General features: G+C 43.3%; 1 protein-coding gene across 3 annotated transcripts; it reads left to right on the top strand.

Moving 5' to 3' along the window:
• Positions 1–3,707: 3,707 nt before the first annotated feature.
• On the top strand, positions 3,708–22,757 carry LOC119457738 (kunitz-type serine protease inhibitor bitisilin-3). Of its 3 annotated transcripts, XM_049670342.1 has the most exons (6): positions 3,708–3,919; positions 4,607–4,690; positions 8,201–8,245; positions 11,330–11,569; positions 13,899–14,102; positions 22,622–22,757. In XM_049670342.1, the coding sequence occupies exons 1-5, from the start codon at positions 3,844–3,846 to the stop codon at positions 14,078–14,080; spliced, it is 627 nt and encodes a 208-aa protein (XP_049526299.1). In that variant the 5' UTR covers positions 3,708–3,843; the 3' UTR covers positions 14,081–14,102; positions 22,622–22,757. The 3 variants fall into 3 exon arrangements, with proteins under 3 accessions (XP_049526299.1, XP_037575315.1, XP_037575316.1); XM_037719387.2 differs by lacking the exon at positions 22,622–22,757 and having other exon boundaries at positions 3,710–3,919; positions 13,899–14,448; XM_037719388.2 differs by lacking the exons at positions 4,607–4,690; positions 22,622–22,757 and having other exon boundaries at positions 3,719–3,919; positions 13,899–14,448.
• The last annotated feature ends 504 nt before the right edge of the window (positions 22,758–23,261 follow it).

The following is a 23,261-nucleotide window of genomic DNA, read 5'->3' on the forward strand; positions in this document are numbered from 1 at the left end:
CACGCAGGAACGACCCGGACAATGTGCAAGGTGTTTCTGCCAGTGGGAGATCGAGTGTGAACGTGTGGGGTGCTGTTTCAAGATATGGTTTAAGGCCCCTGCAACGTATACGTGGACACTTATCGTCGGAACAATACTGCAACATTTTGAACAATGTGCTGTTGCCATATGCGAGCAGTTTATTCCCAGACGGTGATTACCTGTTCCAACAGGACCGGTCACCGATACACACGGCGTGGGCTGTCAAGGAGTTCCAGGCGGAGCAGCACATGCAGCTACTGGAATGGCCTCCGAAAGGAGCGGACCTGAATGTGATAGAAAACGTGTGGGGCCGTCTGAAAGCTTCTTTGGCAAGGAAGCCCCTTTATTCCGCGACTTCGGACCAGTTGTGGGCGCAAGTCAGCAACGAGTGGGAAAGGCTGAAAGCCGATCGGGAATATGTTCGATCACTTTACGACTCGTTACCGTCCAGAATAGCTGCAGTCGTTGCTGTAAGTGGTCACATGACTCGCTATTAGATTTGCTCATGTTTTTATATTTGTTCTCATGGTCTTGTTTAACTTGAATTGCAAAAGTGCAATTTTCTTGAATAAAAAGTTTAATAATTATCCCTCTTAGACTCACTTTTTTCCTTCACGCGCCAATCTTCAATCCAGATGGACCTTGAAATGCAGAAGGTATCAGCTCAGCGAACAAAAAATGCGGCTAGCAGACGACGAACAAGCGTATCGATGACGTGATGCGCGCGGTGGAAAGAGTGTTTCGCAAAGCACATGCTGCGCATGTGCAATGTTTCCAACGATGGCTGTTACGCGGCGCTGATAGTGCCGTCGGCCACGCGCTCGCGTGTTCACCCTAACAGTGCTCACCGCTGTACAATCATAAAACCTACGGCGTTCGGGTTTCAAAGCTTTGTCGATCGAATACCGCAAGTATTAAGATCGTCTGTTGCCACGTTTATTTTTAATATTTCTTTTCTTTGAGCAGCTTGGCTAACGTTAGCTGAGGCATCCTATCTACCTCGAACCTATGATTCAATTCATTTCATAGAAGAGCGCATCTATTAACAGACATTTACTCTAATAATGATAACTCACTCTAAAATGCACAAAGCAACATCCCACTACCCTGTATTTCTTGCACTGGACTGTCGAGTGCCTTGGAAGAGAATTACGTAAATTAGACTTATTTGTCTGTAGTTAATCATAATTAGCGCCTGAAGGAGCTACATAGCAGTTCGTCATCAAACGCCCTGCAATCAAATAAAAAGCTAACAATAATGTTTATCACTTTCCTCCTAGTCTAACATATAGACTAGAAAACAGTCTTCCACTTATAGTCGACACCTATCAATCCCATGCTTCACGCCTAAACGCGCCAATACCAGTTTTTCGCAGCACCCGTCTTCGGTAAACATTAAGCGCTGGTGAAACAATTAACATGTACTAATGTTACCTCAACGAGGCAGCACAATAAAATCGTCTAGCGTAGTTACGCTTAATAGTTGTCGGTTTCAAAATAGATGTTCATCCAAGACGCATCATTTATTTTGACATGCGGGGCACCTGAGACGCACAGCCGACCACGAAAAACTCACGCCAAAGCTTAAAATCAGTTCGTTTCTTGGCGTAAAACTATATAAGGAGTCATCATTTGCGCACTCACGTACACTTGGCCACAGTTTCTCAGGACCAATTAAAGTTCTTGTCACCGTCAAAGCTTAAAATCAGTTCTCTTCTTGGCGTAAAACTATATAAGGAGTCATCATTTGCGCACTCACGTACACTTCGCACTGTCTTCATCACGCCAGCATTAAAAGCAATGCTACGAACATGGCAACCTTTCACAAGAAACGGCAATAAAGCCTACACAGTACAAGTGTTTAAATCTAAAGTGATCGCCGCGCAATTTTCAATGTGGTGTCACACGAGCGAACAAATAACAAATAAAGATTTCAAAAAAAGTTACAATGCACACGTTCCCGATACTTCCGCTTAATGGTCACCTTCTCTCACAGCCAATTGGTGCGGAATGGAGCCCCAATCACCGGAGCAGACGTTCGTATATTCAACATTCCAGCAGTGAAATTTCCTTCGCACTCAACGTAGTAGGAAAAATAACGGTTGAAATGCATTCTTTAGAATAAATGTCTGTTAGAATAGTCGATAAGTTACTCATGACAGAAGAATCGCCTCGCAAAATACACTGGAAAAAGGCTTAGCGATATTCAGGGAACAAAGTACTTTTTTTTAATCTCCAGTTTGCAGGAGATCAATGTAGGCACCTTTTTCCAAGATTCGGAATCCAGGGAACGCAGCTTTATTGTTCATTGCTCGAAACAATAAGTGATCAGGAAAGGAGTCACAGCTGTTCTTGAGCGCTTTTGACAAACAGGTAACCTGTATGGCGATATCAAGGGCAATGTAGTTTAACTTTAGTTGGGGCATTACATGGAACATCCCCTTCCTTGAAACCAGCTTTAACTACTTGACAGTAAAACGACTATGGCTGACCTGACACATGCTTCGATAAATGTAGTTTCGGCAACGACAGTGATGCCTTCAGGTCCTTTATGTGCCACAAACACATGACATTTTCACTGCGTTGCTCGTCGCACAAAGCTTCTTGGTAAAGCGTGGTTGTACCCTGACCATTAAGTAAACGGCTAGCTTAGAAATAAGCATTGCTCTTCTTTGGTGAATTCTTCAGATACTCGCTTCTTGGTGTTCAAAACTTCTGTTGTGATATACCTAACATATGCTGCCCAACATGACACATTGAATATTTCCCACAGAATAGGTGAAATATATCCTTAATCGGATAGTCGATTACGCAGTTCAGACCCTCGTTTATTTCTTTCTGAGAGCGGATAAAAGGAACCGCTTGCCCGCTCAATCACGACCTTTTTTTTTTTGCCTTTATTCTACCAAAAGTGGCTTTCTATTCCCTTACTGACGCTATGCGGATCTTAGGTTAGAAATAGCTTGAACACGTTACCATTGTGCTGTTACCATTACCATTGTGCAATATTTAGATGTTTCAAAATAGTACAGTTTGCAAGAAGAACTAAAGCTTTGCTTTTTAAAACACATCCGGGAAACAATTTCACGTCCCTCATCTGGCATGATGTGTCACATTGCAAAATGAAATACATCACCAGTCTTTTTTTTTAATTTCTGGCACTTGCATTCGCCACTGGCCAGCTCGTTGTGGTAATATGAAAACCTAACTAGACTGTTCAGCTGAGATTGTGCTGAACTTAACAAGACGAGCACCCCAGAAATGCACAGCTAACCGCTATCAGCCAGAAAGCGTCACCAGAGCTGTACGCATATGCTCTCAGAAACCTATAGCAACTGGTAGCAACTTCAATGAAGTTTTCCTATTTACGTTAGACTGATGACTATAGGAGTTGCCTTAGCACCGATTCGGTAACAAAGAAACACAACGCGCACACAAATGTTATAGGGTAACAAAGATGAACCCCGCGCGACTCGTGCAGTGCAGAGCGCGAGAAGTAAGCACGATAGTTTTGGTTATGCTGAACCTTTTTCACCTCTCCTGGCCAGACCTTAGCAAGCACACGTGGTTTTCTCTCTGAAAAAAAAAAGAACAAAGCACTTGCTGCCCAAGTTCAAAACACTGTAAATGCGCAATCGAAGTCGATAAGCCATTGTGGATGCAGGCGATGAGGCGCGGCAGGTGTTTCAGGGAGCGCCAGAAGAGGACAATGAGAGCAGGCCGGTGCAACCCTGCTGGAACAGCGGACAGCGCTCCGCTCGTGGGAAGCTGTGCGCTTTGTGTTTTGCGCTTTTCTCCCGGAGGTGCGCGATTGGATCCGCGATGACCCCCGCAGGAGTATGGTGCTGCCGCTACGGCACCGCAAACCGATCCAAAGGGGGCGGAATACCAAGTTACGGTAAGTAGCCCGAGAAGGGCCATCTCTGAGGCAGTTCGTTCTGCATTGCAGCGTAATACAAGATGCTAGGTTTGGTGATTTCGGTGCATATTTCGCAACATCCTTTCCACGAGCGCCGTCGCTCGTTTGCAAACCCGTCAGCGGATATTGTCGAGGTCATTTCGCTGAGACGCATAAAATTTTGTGCTTAGCGAGTGCACTTTCTCTCTGAGTCAGCGTGCAAATCCTAGATGAAGTTGATGAAACTTCATCCCCAAGTTTCTTATCCTGAGGGGCTGCATATTCTCAATATATATTTTTGGCAGCGCTATAACTGGAAAATAATAATCACATTATTGCACGACATTTTCCATATTCTCTCGCCAAGCCGTTTGACTGCATATAGCATAAGGAAACGGCAACGAGATGCGATAAGGTGTTGGTGAACGTGGCGTACTCCAAAAGTTAAGAAAACAACTCTTCCCTCCATATCTCTCCACTTTATGAAAACATGAAAATCTTGCTAATAATTTCGCTTTCAGCCAGTTTAAACAAAAAAGAACAGGTTTTCACGTGTCCCATGCTTCGTAAACACTGCCGTAGGGTCTAGGTTGCAGCGCTTCACTCAATTGGCCGCCTGCTTTCGCTTTTAAAGAACTATTTGAAACATGTGCTGCACGACCGTCTGGTTGCTTATGCATAACACAGGTGTCTCGTCACCTTGTCATGCCACGCCGACACTGAAAACAGCTGTGACCATTGTCCCTATGAAACGGAACTCATCGATGCCCAGTAAGTTCTTCACCAACGAATGAGTCTATGAGCTTCCAAAAAAAATACAAGGCCTATCGATCAGATTGTTGCTTTTTTTGGACCAGGAAACATAATGTCAGAGTGCTCAACAATATTAAAAAATGCTAACCGCGTTAAGGTATTGTTTAAGAATTGTGAAATAATCAGTCTCTGTATTTAACCGATGTCAGGAGCAAATACACTATTATTGCCTATTTCCTGAGAGACTAGAGCATTGGTTATAAACATTCGCATCGTTTCAAACTACATTATTCACCACGTAAGAGGAAGTTGCTGTAGCCATGGCAACCTTTATTTTTGCGAGCTCCGTTAGTGCAAATTATGCTGCCACGGCTGCTCTTAGGCACTAACTTCTCTATAAATGGGCGTCGAAATGTCGGTGCAAAATTTTCAGCGCACTCCAGGGGCTGCCATCTTCACCGTCGTTGTATGCCTTTTGCAACACAGTTACCGCACACAATAGTTCGGTGGCATAGGCAACTTATGACGTCGCAGTGACGTAAAAGGAGGAAGGGGCGGTTACTTGGCCACATTGTTATAAAAAATTGTCCCTGCTGTTGTCGCACCACTTTCGGTTTGCTCATTGCAGAAGTCGTCTCTGCTTAGGTTGTTATAACGTCGTCGTGACGTGGAAGGCCTTGCCTCCCACATGATTGTTTCGATCATCGTTAACGTTGGCCTCAAGCTCTTTTGCTCACTCGCATCTTCGTTTTGTCTATTATAGCGGCGGCATGCACAGCTTGCTGTTTTCATATTGTTTTACGGATTTACAATAAATTTCAAGTCCTATTTCACGAGCAGAATCATTCCCAATATTTCTAGCGTTTGCAATACCGAAGTGTTTGCTTAAATGTCAGACATGGGTGCGGCAACAATGAAGCTCTTATAGGCTAGATATTTCACTGTTCGCTCACGTAGAACGCATTCGATCTCCCCTACCTCACATCCCTAAATTCTGGATCGATCTTGTGAAGTTACCTGTTCTGTGGTGTGTCAGTGATTGGTGTCACGAAATTTTAGTTATTGTCGGGATATTGTGGCCTATCTTTGAAACCTGCTGCCCCTATAAAGTCATACGTGTTCTTTTTAGACAGTTTCGTGAAGGAGTCATTTCGTTGGATTGCTATTAATCCTAACGCCTTTCGTTAAATTCATAATTCCTCATTTCTGTATTGTAAATCACCACGAAATACTTAGAACATCAACCTCTTATGCGCCGACGGAGTAGGTTCGAAAGTACTGCTCGAAGCTATGAATGAAAATAGAAACGGCCGAATAAAGCCAAAACTTCTCTCCACCTAGCGGGTTTCCGCTGAACTATTAAGTCAAACACTTACGAAAGAACATGTCCCTCTTGGCTCAAAGGCTGCCGCTGTGTCAGAAAACGGCGGGCTTCTGCTTAGGCACAGTCCTCATCAAGCTTATGGTAGGCCACGGTGTAACACGTCTAAGTCTCGTCTGGACCAGTAGTTCAAGAGTTTCTTTCGTTTGGCTTCCTTTCACATACTACCTGATGATCGGCGACGGAGATATATGTCTGAACAAATATTTAACAAGGCTTCAAACAAGTAACTCCCTATCTACAACTCATCAATTTCTGGAATAGCAGGAATTTTATTGCAATTCTTTTTTCATTTATTATTCTAGCTCATTAGCAGCGACATTGTTCCTCCAAACGTTGATAGCCTTGAGAACAAGTATGAGCAGCATTCGTGAGAGGCTACTATTTTCATAGCATGTTGGCGACATTGTAACGATACATCTCTTAATGAACAGCGGTTGTCACCTAGAAGGCTAAATTTTTGCGCAATGTGAAAGAAAATAGCATCTGAAACAGTGTCCCTGTGATGTAAAAGGGCACTGTGAACGGCAAAGTAAGATGATGGGGGTAGTGAAATTCTTTTATCGAACAGATAATTCCGACTTCCTATTTCCCTATTTAAATGCAGGTAAAACGCACAAATGCTATGACTGCACGGACAACCATTGAACTGACATCAATAAAATGTGTTGCATCTAAGAGAGAAAGCTGGATTCTACCAATTGTAGCAAGCACAGTTACATTTACATCTTCAAATTTCTGCGAAACTTGGTAAAGTTCTCTATTGAAAATGAAATAGAAAATTTACAAATCTGTTCCTTTGCATCCAATACAGATATCCCAGCTCAGTAAACTTAATTTTTTATAGCATCTAAATCCGACAAACCGATGTCTCAATTGACACTTTACGTGAAATAGCACAATGCTCACAACGATATTGCAAATCTCCTACTCACAAATTAGTGATGTGTTTCAGGTGAAGTTTTATGCATCGAGATTGTCCTCCTTAGATGGCTCAAAAGATGTAGTTCACACAATGGTGGCATTTTTATTCTGGGGTTAGAGTGGTGTGTACTAGGTGCTTCAGTTATATTTTTACTTTTATTTGGCAATCTTTAAAATATTTTATAAAAAACATAATTAGCCCAAATAAAATTATTTCGTGTAATCGCTTAAGTCTAACTTCTACATTTATATTCATGTCACCGCAGCAATTTATTTATTTATTTATTTATTTATTTATTTATTTATTTATTTATTTATTTATTTATTATTTATTTATTTATTTATTTATTTATTTATTTATTTATTTATTTATTTATTTATTTATTTATTTATTTATTTATTTATTTATTTATTTGTACATACTGCAGCGCAATGAGTGCTATAGCAGGAGTGTGTTAACAGAGGGAAATATACGTAGCCAAATACCATACAGTAATAAGGATGATGTGCCAAGACCATACATCGTAGATGGCGGACACAAAACTTTGGTATGGGCATGAGGGAATAGACCCAGGTAGAGAATTCCAGTCTTCTATGGAAGGAGGGAAAAGGCTGAATTTAAACACGTTAGTGCGTGCAAAGTGTGGCAGCAAGTTTAGGTTGTGACGTCGTCTTCATCGATGACACTGGCGCATGGTTGGCATAGTTCTTTGCTGAAAGTCTAACCGAATAATTGACGATGATGTGCAAGAAACCTAATGATGCGATGTGGCGAAGTGAATAGAGCGAAGTTACATTCAAGGAACGAAGTGCAGAAGGGGTGAAAAGTCGCGACCATAACGGTGACATATAAATCTTACAGCTTTTTTTCTGAAATGCTTCCAGTCTGTTAATCTCCCACTGTTTATAAGGGTTCCAAATGACAGATGCGTAGTCAACAACAGGACGGATTGGCGATTTATATAAAAGTAGCTTAGTATCTTTGGGAGAGTTGGATACTGTACGACGCAGGTAACCTAATTTTCTTAGTGATTTGGTGTAGTAGATTGAGAGAAAAACAATTTATTCCTTTCTATGTATTCAGAATTTAGATATTGAAGTTTTCTCATACACTTAATGACCGTTTAATTCTTCACGAAATTTATGTGGTATGAGAAACTTTTTCAGTGCTTACAGACTTATAATAATAATATGCCTCATTCTAACTACAATAATTCCCACAGGCACACATCTCTTGGCCGGAATACTGGTGTTATTAGCGTGTACCGGTAAGTTCACTGCATGAACCACGCTCATATTGTCACACTCCTAAGTATTCAAATGCATGACGTTCACGATCCCCACATTTTTTGTCAAATTGTTTTTCACAATTCTATCAACGGTATAAATACTATGGTTCATTCATTCATCAACCATTTTTCACAGATGTGTCAATGAGTTCACCAATTCATCAACATTTCAAGGGGTAACGCATCGCAGGCTTCCAAAGACGTTGTAACGGAAGGCTGTGGAATTAATTTTTTTTCACCTGAAGTTGGTGAACGCGAATCGTCATAGAGCACGGCGGGTGTCGGGTACATCCGGTTGGCGATATTGCGGTGGACCGTCTGTCGGATGACTTGTTCCATACTGCAATGCTGAATGGTACAAATGAATGGTCGAAGCTGTTGGTCAAACTGCGTAAACGATGTTTACTACGCGAGCTGAAAAAGCCCCGATATGTGTCGTTGGGTGCTTATAGAAGCTATCGCGCGTAAATGACTGAGGCCTGAGCACAGTTAATGAAAAAGGTTAAATTTGGTGATCCTATAGCGACGTATTGTACAAAGTACCACACACAGTTTTAGCGATTGATGCTCTCCTGGAGACTGTACGTATGCGCGACAAAACGTACTGCACAATTTTTCGTGTTCGTTAAAATAAAGACCATTCAAGACAGCTGTACACATATCGGTGCAAGTACGCATATTTAGGTATATTAACATATACACATTCAACAATTAAGTTGTGTCTATCCCTGTAAAGGTAAGCCGCCTCCTCGCGTACTCGGAAATATTCGTATCTAGACAAGCCTTCAGATGCCTAACCACTTCCTGCGTAATTTACAGCTATCATATTCAAATCATTACACATGCGTCAACGTTTTCGCGGAAGTAAACATAGCTTCAAGCTAAATCATCTGCCTCATCCACAGACTCCAATGTAATCATCGTTTCATTATGTTAGCAATCACTCTGTGTGCTAATTTCCCCTGTTGCTACGCTAAGCACTAAATTAAGAAATATAAAACAACACGTTCAGAGAGCTCGCTTGGATATTCGATAGTACTTCAAGAGTTTCAGTAATATCTATACTTATACCTAAGTGCTGAAGCTAGTGCTATTTTAGTGTAACTGCCCATTTCGCGGTTTTGCCATTCGGTGAGTATATGCCTATAAGGAAATTGAACACAAACAATTCACGTGCCGTACTGGCCGCAATTGGAAAACTAGTGAGGCTGATCTCTTCTGCAGCTGCTCTCTGCGTTCCAAATGCACGTTCTGTGCTGCTGGTTGAAGCCAGAGAAGGGAAAAGGGAAGCGGATCAGAAAAACATTGTTCTATATTGTTTCGTTCAGTTGCCCGGTACAAAACGTTTAAATAACAAATAAGCTCCAACATTTACTACAAATACACACTAATAATGTCAAAAGGGGAAATAGTGGCGCTGATATATTAATGATGCCTGCTTGCACTGACGGCTTCCCGGTATACTAGCTTTCCCGGGAAAGCCAGCACTGCCAATTGTCTTAGTTGCGCACATGAACACAGAAAACGTCTCAGTAAAGAAATGAGCAGGTACTTGATCATAGCCAAACAAATTCACGTTTAGATCACAAGTAACCAAATCAACCTATCGTCTGGCACACTCAATTAGAGCGTTGCACGGGCCGATTTTTTCAGCCCGGGCCCGGCCCGGGCCCGTTTTTACGTTGGGCTGCCCGCCCGAGCTCGACCAAAAGTTTTATGGCGAGACCCGGGCCCGGCCTGGGCCCGGAAAAAATGTACGTTACCCGCCCGGCCCGGCCCGCCACCCCTTTACCTTAGGCCCGAGCCCGGCTCGAGCTCGACTCGAACCGGCCCGAACCCGGCCCGAACCCGGTCCGAGACCGAAAAAGATCACCGAGCGGTATTAAAAAACTAAAATAAGGAAGAGAATGAAAGGAATTTATTCTTAAGGCATAAATACATGTCGTATGCAATTATGAACACCATTTGAGCGGTCTGAACGCAAATACCAGCGCGCGAAGTAGTTACGAATGACCCTGCCGAGCAGTATCGCCAGCAGTTTCCAACGGCGCGACCTTGATGCAGCCCAATCCACTTCTATCGCAGTGCCGCCACAGTATTTTTCCACGTCGGGCGCCTCACTGGAAAGCATGCGCTGCCCCAGCCGCTCGTCCGACTCAACCGTATTGTAGTACACTATATCCGAAGCGCAGCCATGACCGGTCCTGAGCGCAGCGCATGGATGGAGTAAATGTAGAAAGAAAGTTTCTCGATTGTCCATGGTGCAGCGTAATGCGCTGCTGCTAGGCGGCCGGTTCAGAACATGCGTGCAATCATGGATGGACGCTGTCCCATATCTCAGCCATCGTTTTACCAATTCGCCTTTGAAGAATCAGCAAGTCGTGAACGCGCTTGCACCGCGCTGAAAGCATTAATTACATTGATTTAGGTAAGGAATACAATGGCATCCTTTGGTTTGAGCCGACTTCGGTCTTTCTGGTCTTTTGCATTCTGTTCCAACAGCGCAAAATACGGCAGAAGAAGAAAAGGGAAGTGCGCAGGAGTAGCACTGCTAGCTTCCAGCTGCACCGGGGCAACAGATTTTTCAGAGTCGAGACGCGCGAGGATAACTCACTGCACGTTACATGCACACTACTAAAAAGTCCAAGCCCGGTCCGGGCCCGGGTTAAAAAGCAAATGCCGGGCCCGAGCCCGGCCCGAGCCCGTGAAAAAACTGCCCTAGCCGGCCCGGCCTGGGCTTTCGGGTTAGCCCGAGCCCGTGCAGTGCTCTACACTCAATCATGTGCACTTTTGAATGTTGTGACTTGTGCTCAAGCCTACCTACGAACGTTCTGCGTAGACAGCTTCCCATTGTGAACAAGGGATCTGTGCAGATCTCGAGACGGCATTTTTCTGTCACTATTGTGAGTGGCCCGTTGATTTTCTAACAATGGTTTTACCAGACTACAAGACATTCTCAGCAAATGCTCTCAGCAAGTCTGTATATGACACTCTTGCTAATAATGCCTGTTGGTTCGCGAAGTTCTAGAAGCCGTGTTCTTTTCTCTTCTTAATTTCCAACAGGTACGACAAGAGCTCAAGGAGGGGTAGCAAACGCAGAACCGACCGCGGCTGCAAGAAACAGCACCAGTAACGAACCAAACTGCTTCGTGGTGCCGGAGGCTGGGCCCTGCAATGGAAGGCTCTTCCGGTATTACTTCCACTGGGGAGTCGGACAGTGTTTTCGGTACGAATACAGCGGATGTGGAGGTAGCGGAAACAACTTCCGGAGCCGACAAAAATGCATGAAGACCTGCTGGCCACGTAAGCCTGCTGTTTTTGCTTTTTTTTTTCCGCGGACAGGGGGTGTGTTCGACAGGAAGGAGTGGGGGGGTGCCTCCCCCTGTGCACGCCATATTTGCGGTTTTACCGCGAATGCAGTGCGTGCGGTGGAATAGCTCCGCCCCACTCTGGCTATCTGTTCACTTACCGGAATTTTACGTATTTTGTGTTCAAGAAGTACTGTTCTTCAACTTTTGTTTGGTCTGCTTCCATGTGTGATCTCCCATATGATAGGGAACCTGATCTCGGGTTATATCTCGAAACCAAGGCAAATTCGTATTTTGTTTTTCTTTTTTACAATAGCAAGCTTTCCTTCTGCAAGACGCGCGCGGGGTTTCTTGGCAGCTTTGGGCTGCTGTGAGGTGGATGAGAATTTTCCCCTTTCATTAAATGTTCACTGAACATGTGGATTACCGCCGAGCCCATGCGCTATCTTTACACTTTGCAATGTTTATATCATACCTTCACGCAGCCTTTATATTATACCTAATGAACATATCTTCTGTAGTTCTTTAATTCAATCCAATTCGATTCAATTCTAAAGCATGGTCTACCGTAGTTAGAATTCTACCTCAATTTTCAAGCGCTTCAGAGCAATCTTAATGCGAGTGAAGTATTTCCTCTTTACATACTCATTGATGATCGCAGATTTCCGTTGCCATACGGAGTATATCACGCTGGTAAACAACAGTCTCGTAATGCAAGTCACAGTTTCCAGTGATAACGCGCTCGAAGCATGCACGTAACTCGCGAAATGTGGTAGCATCCGACCCATTAGTGGTTCGCCTTTCACAGGTAATTGCTGCAAGAATTGTTCGCACAAATGACGGCTTTCACTTTTGTATATCTGATACCACCAGATACCGCATCGCATGAAGCGTGATATAAAAGCATGTCAGGTGTTGTTTTGCTTTGAGCAATATCATTCCTTATAAACTGTGCATACTTTATTCAATTACTCATACGCACGACAAGCAAGGAAACTCATCGACTAAGTCATGTGTGCGTACGGAGGTCCAACATATCAGAATTGCACTAAAAGTAATATAAAATTGTTTGAAATCGGACAGAACTTTTTTTAGGATTCTGTTTTCATTATTTGGCAGAGTGCTGACCCGTAGGAAAAAACCTAGGCCTACAGTTCCTTTCTTGAAAACCGCGTGCAAGCATCAGCGCCGGCAGCGTCAGTGTTACGTCAGGCATGCACACTATCTCTGCATCTTATTTCGAGGAGGGCTAAACGACGGGACAAGGAAAGACAACACAATGGCTCGAACGGAAAACCAGTGTTTATTTTCACGAACATGTGTACGTGACGATGCGCCAGTAGTTAAACTCCGTTACCACAATGACAAATGATCAACGCGTCGAGCGCACACCCGAGCGCACAACCATGTCCGCTCTTGTCAGATAATTGAGCTCTTTGTCGAACAAGCCTACTGAGGGCGCGCAGTGAGGGCGTGAAGAGGGACCCTTCGTTTGTCCTTTAATGTGTCGCGTGTTTCGCAATCCTTCTGCTATCTATTTTTGCATACTTGAGCGGTCTATGCGCGGTTAAAGTTCTCAAGATCCTCTAGGTTGAGCATTTCCTTGTTTGTGAACAAAACTATAATTAGTCCTGCCCAAATGCTGTTCATATTCACGGCATCTGTGACAGCTGGTGTGGGAACTTCAAGACCCCGTCGTCACCTGTCGTTTGTCATTGCACCCTCTCCTATATCACTATATGCCTACACGCGGCGAGATTGTCCATCTCGTTATACCAGATGTGTAATTTACGAATATGGATTAGCTTGGTCTGCCTCTTTAGTGTCTCTGCTGTCACTTCGTATAGGGTGATAACAAAACTGCAAGTGCCAATAACGTTGCCCATCTGGAAAGGACAACAATGACAAAGTTGCCATCGGATAAAGAAATAAAACAAGAGAAGAGTGCAAATATCTACAGCAACTAATCCTACAGATTCCTACAATATGCAACAATATCCTACAAATCCTACAATATGGAACTTGTGCCATTACGTCGTGCTTACAAAACGGTAATCCATAATTCCAGTATTACCCGATGTAGGCCCGTTGGACGGGTAGTCACTACCGCAGAACCATTCATTTACCGTTGTCAGACGTCGAAGCTCTTGCTTTTGCCGAGGGTCAGTGCGCCATTATTTCTTTTTATTAATGCATGGTGGGTGGGAGGGTGGGAAGGGGATAACTGCCTGTGTTCAGAGCTGCCTTACACTGATCAGAGATGCAGCGCACTGCACTGTGGTCGGTGGACGACAAATAAATCTCGATATTCTTTTTTTTTACAGTGAACTATCACATGTACTGTCGTACAGCTGTGGACCAAGGGCCGTGCCAGTCATGGTCTGTGCGCTACTACTACAGCTCCGAGAAGAACCACTGCTTCCCCTTCTACTACTCGGGCTGTGGAGGAAACCTGAACAACTTCCGCTCTGAACAGGAGTGCCGGGCCATCTGCATTGCCGAGTGAAAGTGCGAAGCGTAGTGTTCGGGTAGTCACCAACGCTTGTCAAGTGTTTGATTGCCCCGTCTACAAAAGAGCAACTCCTAAAAATCCTCACCACTCGCCTTTGCGACCTGCTCGAGTTTTGTTTTTCGAACGCGTATGCGAGTGCACATTTGTTCGTGTGCGCTGATTGTCTACGCAATAAAATGAGGACAAAGGCAATATCCAGATGGCGCTGCACAAGCGGGCAGTCATAAGGACGCGCGGCTTGCGCCATATTTAAAAGTGACCGACTCGCAAGTCGGTTCCATTAAGAGCTTTTACCATAGAATTTTTCTCGTTGGCCAACGTTCTGACGTCATTCGTGAGTCAAATAAACTTAGGGAAAAGCCTCTGTTTAGGCATGGTTAAAACTCGAACTCTACGCCTCGCGTTTGTCGTGAAGGTCACTCCTGTGCAACATGTGCGAACGAAGACAATGCACAATGCATATTGTCGCAGGTCTCATATAGGACCTGCAGTAACGGCTCTCTCGCGAAACAGAAATAACGCGCTCAGGTGTTTTACGTACTGGAACAACTGCCGAAAGGTTGCCTAAGCAGCTGAGAAAAGTGACTCAAAACGTACACCCCAGTCTTTTGCTAGACTATCTAAACCAGTAAACCTGCATTCATAATTCTGAAGTTCATCCAAGTAAGCAGCACCAGACGCAAACTATTAACTTTAAAAATTTCTCCGTACAAAAAAACAGCTTCAAATGTTAATTGGGAGCATGAAGGTCAACGCCACCCGCTCTCTACTGCGAAACGAAAGCAGTAACACAAGGGTCATCCTTAAATTGTATCACATGGTGCGGTTACACAAAAACTGCTCATGCATTTCGCAATGCCACAGTAAACTAATTTCAAGATAAAGAATAAATAAAAAAGGGCACTCAAATACATTTTAGAAGCCATAAGGACACATTAAATAAGCCCAAGTTGACTCACCATGGCTGCCAGTTTGTCGCAGCTGGAGATTTCTGTTACTGCCATTGTTATCGCATACAACACCACCAGATACACTGAAAGATTGATAATGAAGCACAAGCCCACTCCCCCTCTCTCCCCTCCCCCCTTCTCCTTTGAGCAGTGGCCGTTCTTTTTACAATTCTAAGAGGCGACATCATTTGTGTTGACGCTTATAGAAGCTCGTGCGCTGTGAAAAAATGCCACAGATTTTGATCGCATCCGCACCTTCTTGGACCAGGTGTGGTCGACAATTGTGACAGGCTGCCCGCGTTGGGGAAGCGTCGTGGAGACGAATAAACAACGCGAAAAACGACATAGACGTAGAGGATAGGTAGACGTGACAAGCTCCTGTCGCGTTTATTCCTTCCCAAAACCGCGTCCTTCTTTGGGCCGCCACCGTCACCAACGTCACCCATCCGTCAACAGGCATGTTAGGTTACTGAAGTACAAAAATACGACATGTAGGCCATAGTGACAGAAGTGCCAGTGAATAGAGTAAAGTAAAAAAAAAAAGCGTAAGACCATAGGCTCAGCAATCTAAGTCGGGAATATGCTGATGAAGACGCGGCAGAGAAGACGGTGTGCCATCATTTGCCACTAATTCAGTGCCTTATTCTGCATGTCCTTGAGTTGCATACATCCACCGCTCCACAAGGGCACATGTAGCATACACGCTGATCACACAATATGCTTTTTCGTTCGAAAAATATACCACCCAGTTCAGGTTGATTGTTTCAGGTAGTTTCCTCTGACATCACTTAATGTTTGCAAAAAGAAACCTACGTTCTTTGTCAAGTGTAAGTGAAGAATATACAAGAAATGAGTAAAATCAAAAAGCCATTGTCATCCCACATCAGCACTAGTCCACAGCCGTGTTTTTTTTTTTAGCTGAAATAATTATGTACGCGCATACGAGGGTATTTCTAACTCAGGCAAGAAGTAATATGTTTAACTTAATAGGAAGCTTTAGCTCGGGCCCAACTTCGACGCGGCCTATTCAAATACATGTAAAACGCAGAAACGGTTTCCTGAGATAACTCCTATGCCGGTTTTAATGAAATTTGTGGCATTTGGGAGAGAAAGTTAAATTGTAGTGACTGTTTGAAGCTGAATTTCGATTTAGGGCATGAATTTTGATAAAGGAATTTTCAAAAATTTGAAAGTTTGAAAAACATAGAAGCACGAAGTTAACAAATTAATAGCTTTGCATCAAGAACAGATATCGGGGTGCCATTAGATCATTAAAAGCGGGCCGATATGTGAATGTTTATCTTAGGTGAATTCGTTACGTTGTGTACAAGGGTTCTGCAAAACCTGTATTTCCCTATTACTAATTTTTTGATATTCAAGTGTAATATATCACTTTTGTGCGCTTTATATGTACTATTAGATGCAATTCACATAATTGTGATATCATTTTTCATTGCTGGGTTACAAATTTGTAAACCTCATAGTTTCGTTTTCTGAAAATTTGCGATTTCTGCTTATTTTAAATAAAGCATTGACAACTTAAATCAAAAATTCGAAACCAACAGTCACTAGATTTTGAGCTTTCCTTTTAAATGCTACGAAAGTCGTGAAATTCGGTCCAGTGGTTGCCTAGAAAAACAAATTCTCCTTTTACATGTATTTAGATAGGATCACCTAAGCTGAAGCTTCTTCTTAACGCCGCAACGCCCAACATACTACGTACCACTTTAATACGTTGAGTCTGATACCTTAATATTGTCATTGAAGTGCTAACAACATGAAGCCAATAGCGGCTTCATATATGCTGGAGTGAAGTGTCAGTTGTGTATACTCCGAGAAAAATCAATTACTTAATAATACCTTACAAAACTAATTATATAACATTTAATTTTTTTATTTGCGAAGGCACTCTCCATGACAAAAACATAAAAGATAAATATGCGGTGCAAATTTTCTTTCATGTGGAAATGTGTATGGGCTTTGTGGGGTTACGAAGTGGCTGCCGTTATTGATTGCGATTTCTCGATTTAACCAAACATCGGAAGTGGGAACGTTGTATATTTTAGAAGCCTGCTACACATGGTTTAGAAGCAAACCACCGTCAGTTATTGAGAAAGAACAGGCGTAACTTTAAATTCAAAACTTATGCCAGAACTCGCCGCAGTGGAGTCAGCAGTGGCTGCGGCGTGCTTTTGCTACTACTTCCGAGGTCTCGGATTCGATTTCTGGCAGCAGAAGACGGATGCCGATGCGAGAAAATGAGAAACACCTCGTGTTCCATATTTTATGAGCACGTTAAGGAACCCCAGGTGGTCGAAAATAATCCGGTACCCCGCGCTGCAGCACCGTCTTTTATTTGATTACTTTGGAAAAGTAAACCCGATGGGTTAATGCAACTTACGCTATACATGCACGCATACTCGTATTCCCAATTCTACTTTGTACGTCTTTTATACGGCAGGTCTAGCCATCGTCGGCAATTTTTATTTCAAAAGTCAATCGCTCGGTCTGTCTTTTTCATTGTTCGCCCATACGAAAATGTGTTGCCGTATTGTCTTCTCCAGTAAAAAGATTTTACAATCACTTTCTCAAGCGAGATGAGAGCACGGCGTGTAAAAAATGCATCGCGATTGTGGTTCCTCTGGCAGCCTCCAAAAACGAATGCTACATAAGACAGCTCCAACCAGCTGGAGCAGTTTAAATGGACATACATCTTCTTTAGAATGACGTAAACCCCATTTCATCTCCTTAATTCAGGTTCTATTGTCTTGATCTTCTAACTCCTGAAGGTCTAGAGAAATAAGAGATTTAATAGAGAAAGGTCCAATGACAATAGAGGAACTCCAGTGTAGTGATATGCGATCACTCACAAAGGCAAGAAATATGGTCGCATTTTTAACAAAGTTTTCTTTGCGCTATTGAAGTCTATGCGACTGCTGAAATCTCTGGAATACCGATGTTGCCCGGACAACTGGTTTTTGCATACATTCTGCGATTGGGCTTATGGTACATGGTTCTGTCTACAGAAAGCGTTCAGCAGGCGCAATGGGATAGCAAGCTTCCAAAACATTTCAGTTCCAAGTTCGCGCGCAATTTGGAGGGAAAGCAATCTGATATACTGGAGAGGAATTACATGACTTATTGCCGGCACTACGTGAGTACTCTTCGATCTCTCTTGAGACCTAATTTTTCTGCAGTCATGTGACTTCCGACCCACTTTACGTCTTCGCAATAAAGCTAATAACCAAAGTCAAGTGGGCTGACGACGCAAGTTGATCATAGAAACTGCAACTGAAATTATACTTGCGCTCACCACAGTGCTACAATCGGGAACAAACGCTTGCGATCCGCGCCCACCGAAATGACGCCGAATTTTGCCGAATTTAGCATGGACGAAACCGAAACCAAGCCGATCACTATACGATTCTCTAGCGATGAAATTCAGTGGGCAGTACTCGGATAAATTTTGCATAGATGTTTATGGTTAAATTCAGCCATGGATGCGGTCCCCAAGCATTTGCCCCCACTGTACATAAGGCAGACATTTTTCAATGCTTATGTCAAAAACAAACATGCGTCAAAGGAACAGTACTTCTGGTTCACCTGTACATCGTTCTCTGATTAGAGATTTCCATACTTCACGCTAATGTTCTTCCCCCCGGGCTACTATAACCAACCGCACTAGCCCATTTTGCCATCGTAGCTCTTTTCTCACTTTATTCTGAGGAATAGCCACCCCACTCATCAATTTCAGCTAAATTCATTATCTTAATCCTTCTTCGACAGGTCGCACCCAAATGCTTCTTACTGTAGACGCAAATTGCAGCATTCTCATTCCATCGAGTTAAATCTTTTAAATATGATACTCACCGGAATTGTCTACGTTTCATATGGCATTTTGGCCGCAAGTAAGCCGACGTTCATAGCCCATTTATAGAAAACCACATTTTTGATGCGCCATTAGAAAAATCTCTAAAACAGCGAGTCCTTAGACTTCTCTGGATTGCGAACTCAAAATACCTATAAAAGTGCGCATTCTTCCGAATTCTAGGTCAAACAGTGCTGTCAATAGCAATGTCCTCTTGCAAGAAAGAATCGAAGCTATTCACTTCTAGGCTGCGAGAAACACAGACATGAGCCATGTATTGTAGAAATTATTTACCCGTCCTGTCATTGTGCTTCTGTTCCTCTCTTTATTGAAGTTCAATTTTCTTTTCATTGCTTTCAAGGCACCTGCACATCACAAAATATCTTTGCAAGCAAAACTTGAGTACATGAATTTTAACTTATTTATTACTTTGTTAAACAAAAAAAAAGCTTGGCCGCTTTTGTAAAATGGAATGAAATGATAACATCTCAATATGAAGTGGGTCTTTGAGTGAAGAGCAAAACCACGGCGTTCTGCTGACAACCGCGCAGTAACCTTTGCCTAAGCGTCTTAGACCACGCTGCCAAAAGAATAATAAAAAATTGTCACAAAATATTACCACGTTTCCATACAATGCGAAACACTCTAGAAAGAAAGTGAAAACACAGAGCGCCGGCACACAGTACCGAAAATAGATGCGAATAAACGAAGTCGCTACCAACAACTCAGTTTTATTGAAGGCCGAGGTCCTTCGCAAAACAAGTCGCGCAAGCACAGTCATCTGCAATGCACAAAAGACTAGAGGCTACCTCTTACATGTGTATTCACCGCTCTGCATTCGTATATTAGGGTGTACTTCTTATCATTAAAAGAATTTTTGAATGTTCCATGGTATGTAGCACAATTCCAACTCTTGAGCTGGATTATCCTAAATGGCGGGCGTTATTTTGTTTAAAGAAACCGAAACACATCATCGACAAATCAACATAATTTCGTTATACGGCATTTATTCTAATTACTTAACGGCATAATATCGCAATTTACAAATTGTAGCCCGGGAGTTAGAGAGTCATACCCACTTGAAAATAATTCTGAAGTGGACATGTAGTTTAGAGATATGCGTGCCCAAATAGTTGGACAATATGCATTGGTGTCCAACTTATCTTTTGAGCTTCAGATCATAAAAAGGCCATTTCGTGAAATAGAATACTTGGACAACAGTTCATTCTTGCCACAAATTTCACCGCGTATATCTTGAAAATATTGTCATAATCACAAGTCGTTCCAAGAAGATTTGCCTTGCCATTTCACCAGCTACGATTCGCAAATTGCATTATGTGGCGTAAAATGGTTAGATATAGCCTGATTTGAAAATTGGTCAATTGCGCATTTCTATTTCTCGTGGAAGCGCCTTTTCGAATAATTGAGCTCAAAAACTACGATTGTGCTATCTGGCACCAGCCGTCTTTTTTTTTTCTGGTAATCATCACAAAGACATCCGGCATATAATGACAAATTTGACAGGTCATTAGGAGCAAACTGGCGTCATTTCAAAAGCAGTATAAAATAACAGCCATAGGCTCTCCCACGAACATAGGCGGGTTGGATCAAATAGCCGTAGGGAAGCCACGAATAATGCCATTGTCTCATTAGCCAGCTTTAACGCTGTCTTGCATGAACTTAGCTCTGCCAGAGGAGCCTGAAATGATAAGTCAAATACTGCATTTGCTCCAATTTAGGCCACCTTTCAGTCTAATCCAAGCTCTCAAATACGGAAGGACAAAAAAGAAAAAAAATTTCTCGTCTGCAAGCAAACCAAGATAACCGTAAACGACAACGGCCACAAAGAGCAAATGATGCCTGTTGTACAAATGTCCAGCCAATGTCCAGCGCCATCCACGCACTTACCTGTACTAACTGTAAATGCATTGCTCTGACACGGCGGGCTAGGAGCGAACATGTCGACGAAAACGATCTTTGAAAAGACATTGACTGTCTTTGAATTCAGACAAAGACGCACTGTGCGTCATTCAATGCAACAGAAATGGCGCACTGTTACAGTCAAGTGTAGTACTGTGCGTTTGCGGCAAGTAATGTCTTTTGGTGCTGACTCAGTTAGCGACAAGCCATTTTGCCATTTTAGACAGCATTGAACGAAATTCTCTAATTCTGTAAATGCCTATATTCGAATAAATATGCAATAGACGGTATGCCATAAAAAAGAACCAAAGCATAAGGCGTTCAAACAGACGAAGGACCGAGAACTTTAAATGATTACATATTTACTAATTGGAAAATCATAGGCAGACGACCCATCGCCAGGCCATAAAAATACTACGGACAACAGCGAAGCCTGCTTGGAGAGCTACAACGAAATTATCAAGGCCCTCTGCCTGACCCGCCGAACGTTCCCGGCGCCCAGCGACAAGCTATAGACAGGGCGCAGGCGGTGGCCTTCAGACAACTGCAGACGCTAACGTACCATAACCTGGCACAATACCACAGACTCTACCCCGGTACATATCCGACAAATATATGCGAGGTCTGTCACACCGAGATAGCCACTTTAACTCACATGTTTTGGGACACGAAAACCCGCACGGTGCTAACTCCGGAACCCTTCCTCCGCGGTGGGCCACTGCCTTGCTCAGCCCCGGCCTCGGCGATCAACTCTGGGCCGTGCAGCAGGCCCGCGAGGCGGCGGCGAGGCAACACCTCGACGTCCCCACGTGGGATACCTAAGGCCCCGTCGGCAAAAGCTCTGAATGACTATCAATAAAGTTGTTACCAACCAAACCAAGGCTAAAGAACTGTGAACAGTTAGAATATATAAAAGCTCAGTTGCGTGCTGCTTTTATTTTGCTGAGAGGGAAACTTGGCCTCAATGATCAGCTCGTCGATGCTGCCACGTCTCAATTGAAAAAAAAAGTGAGGTTGTACTCCAGAAGAGTGACGGGCTCATGGATTCATTCCCAAACGCGAAAATACGCCTATTGTGGAGCGCGAGAACAAATTCTCGCAAGAAATAATAAATTAGCTAAAAAAATCTCCATCGAGCTGCTGACTTCATTTACCATTGTCACTCTTCTCTGCTGTTGACGATGGACTAAGATCTCGCTCCTTGGAATCGCTACCAGATTTCCCTATTGCCACTGCGTGTACGTGCTACGTACGTTAGTTTTGAAGTAAGAAAAAAAAGTCTTTAACATCCCTCCGCTTATTTTTGCACTTGCGCACAGCCTCTCTTTCTGATAAGTGATTAGCCTCATCATATGCTCCCTCCGGCTACCTTAAGTGCGGATGTGTGTGCTTTCGCAGTCTCAATAAAAGTAAATGAATAACACAAATTGTGTTTAGCGGCTGCGTTGTTTCGTCTGTTTCGTATTCTGCACTCATGCAACATGTTCTTATGTTCTTACTTTATTACGCCCACTGACTCATAACCCACTACGCACCTTATTGTCCTTAAAGCCATAATTACTGTTAGCGTGTTGCACGTAGTCGTTAGCAACAAACCATTCCTATAGCTATCAGACGTCTGCCGAAGGCACTATCGAAGGATGTGATAAACGCATCTGGAGGAAGGTGAAGAAACAACTCAGCTCATTTCTTTCGATGCGTTGTCATCCACATCAGCGTTTTATATACAGTAACAAGTGATAATGAATAAGTCGTTTGACAAGTTGTTCAAAAGCTTCACGTTTTGCTTCTTTCCAGCGTTGCTACAATGGTCGCAACGAGTGTCCAGAACGGTGCAAGTGCCCGACCTGGTGGCAGCAAATATTCGGAGAACGTAATGCCTGCGTCTTCGACAAATAAAACAAGGAAAACGGGAAAACGAAATCTTCTGCGTGGTGTTAATGCAGTACAGAGTGCTTGTGTGGATTTTAATCTTTAGTGTGCCCATATGTACCTTTTGTGAGGTGACGTCCGACGCCGCTAACTCGTGAAGAATGGACTAAAGCGAACTTCATCGCGCCACATACGTCGGCATTTCTCCACCTACGTATCGCTCCGTGCACGATGCAGGTAACTGTATGCCTGCCACCTTGAACGAGGTGAATTCAATGTGAACGCCTTAAGCTGAATTTCACCTGCTTTGTAGAAACACATCAATGTGTCTCACAATTTTCCCTACTGCAAAAATTATTGTAGCCCCGCTACTTGCGGCCTCAGCCCAGTGTGCCCTAGAAGGCTAGAAAGAAACAAAAGTCAAGGTTGCTTAGGTATCTGTACGCGGATGAATGCAAAGCATTCCGACATCTTCCCGATGATGACTCGTTTTACAATACATAATTGTATTGTTTTCACGTTCTCTTGTATCATTTCTCGCATCATGTGCCTCGGACTCGTTCGT

This window comes from Dermacentor silvarum, chromosome 7 (genome assembly GCF_013339745.2).
Source record: "Dermacentor silvarum isolate Dsil-2018 chromosome 7, BIME_Dsil_1.4, whole genome shotgun sequence".
Classification (NCBI taxonomy): domain Eukaryota; kingdom Metazoa; phylum Arthropoda; class Arachnida; order Ixodida; family Ixodidae; genus Dermacentor; species Dermacentor silvarum.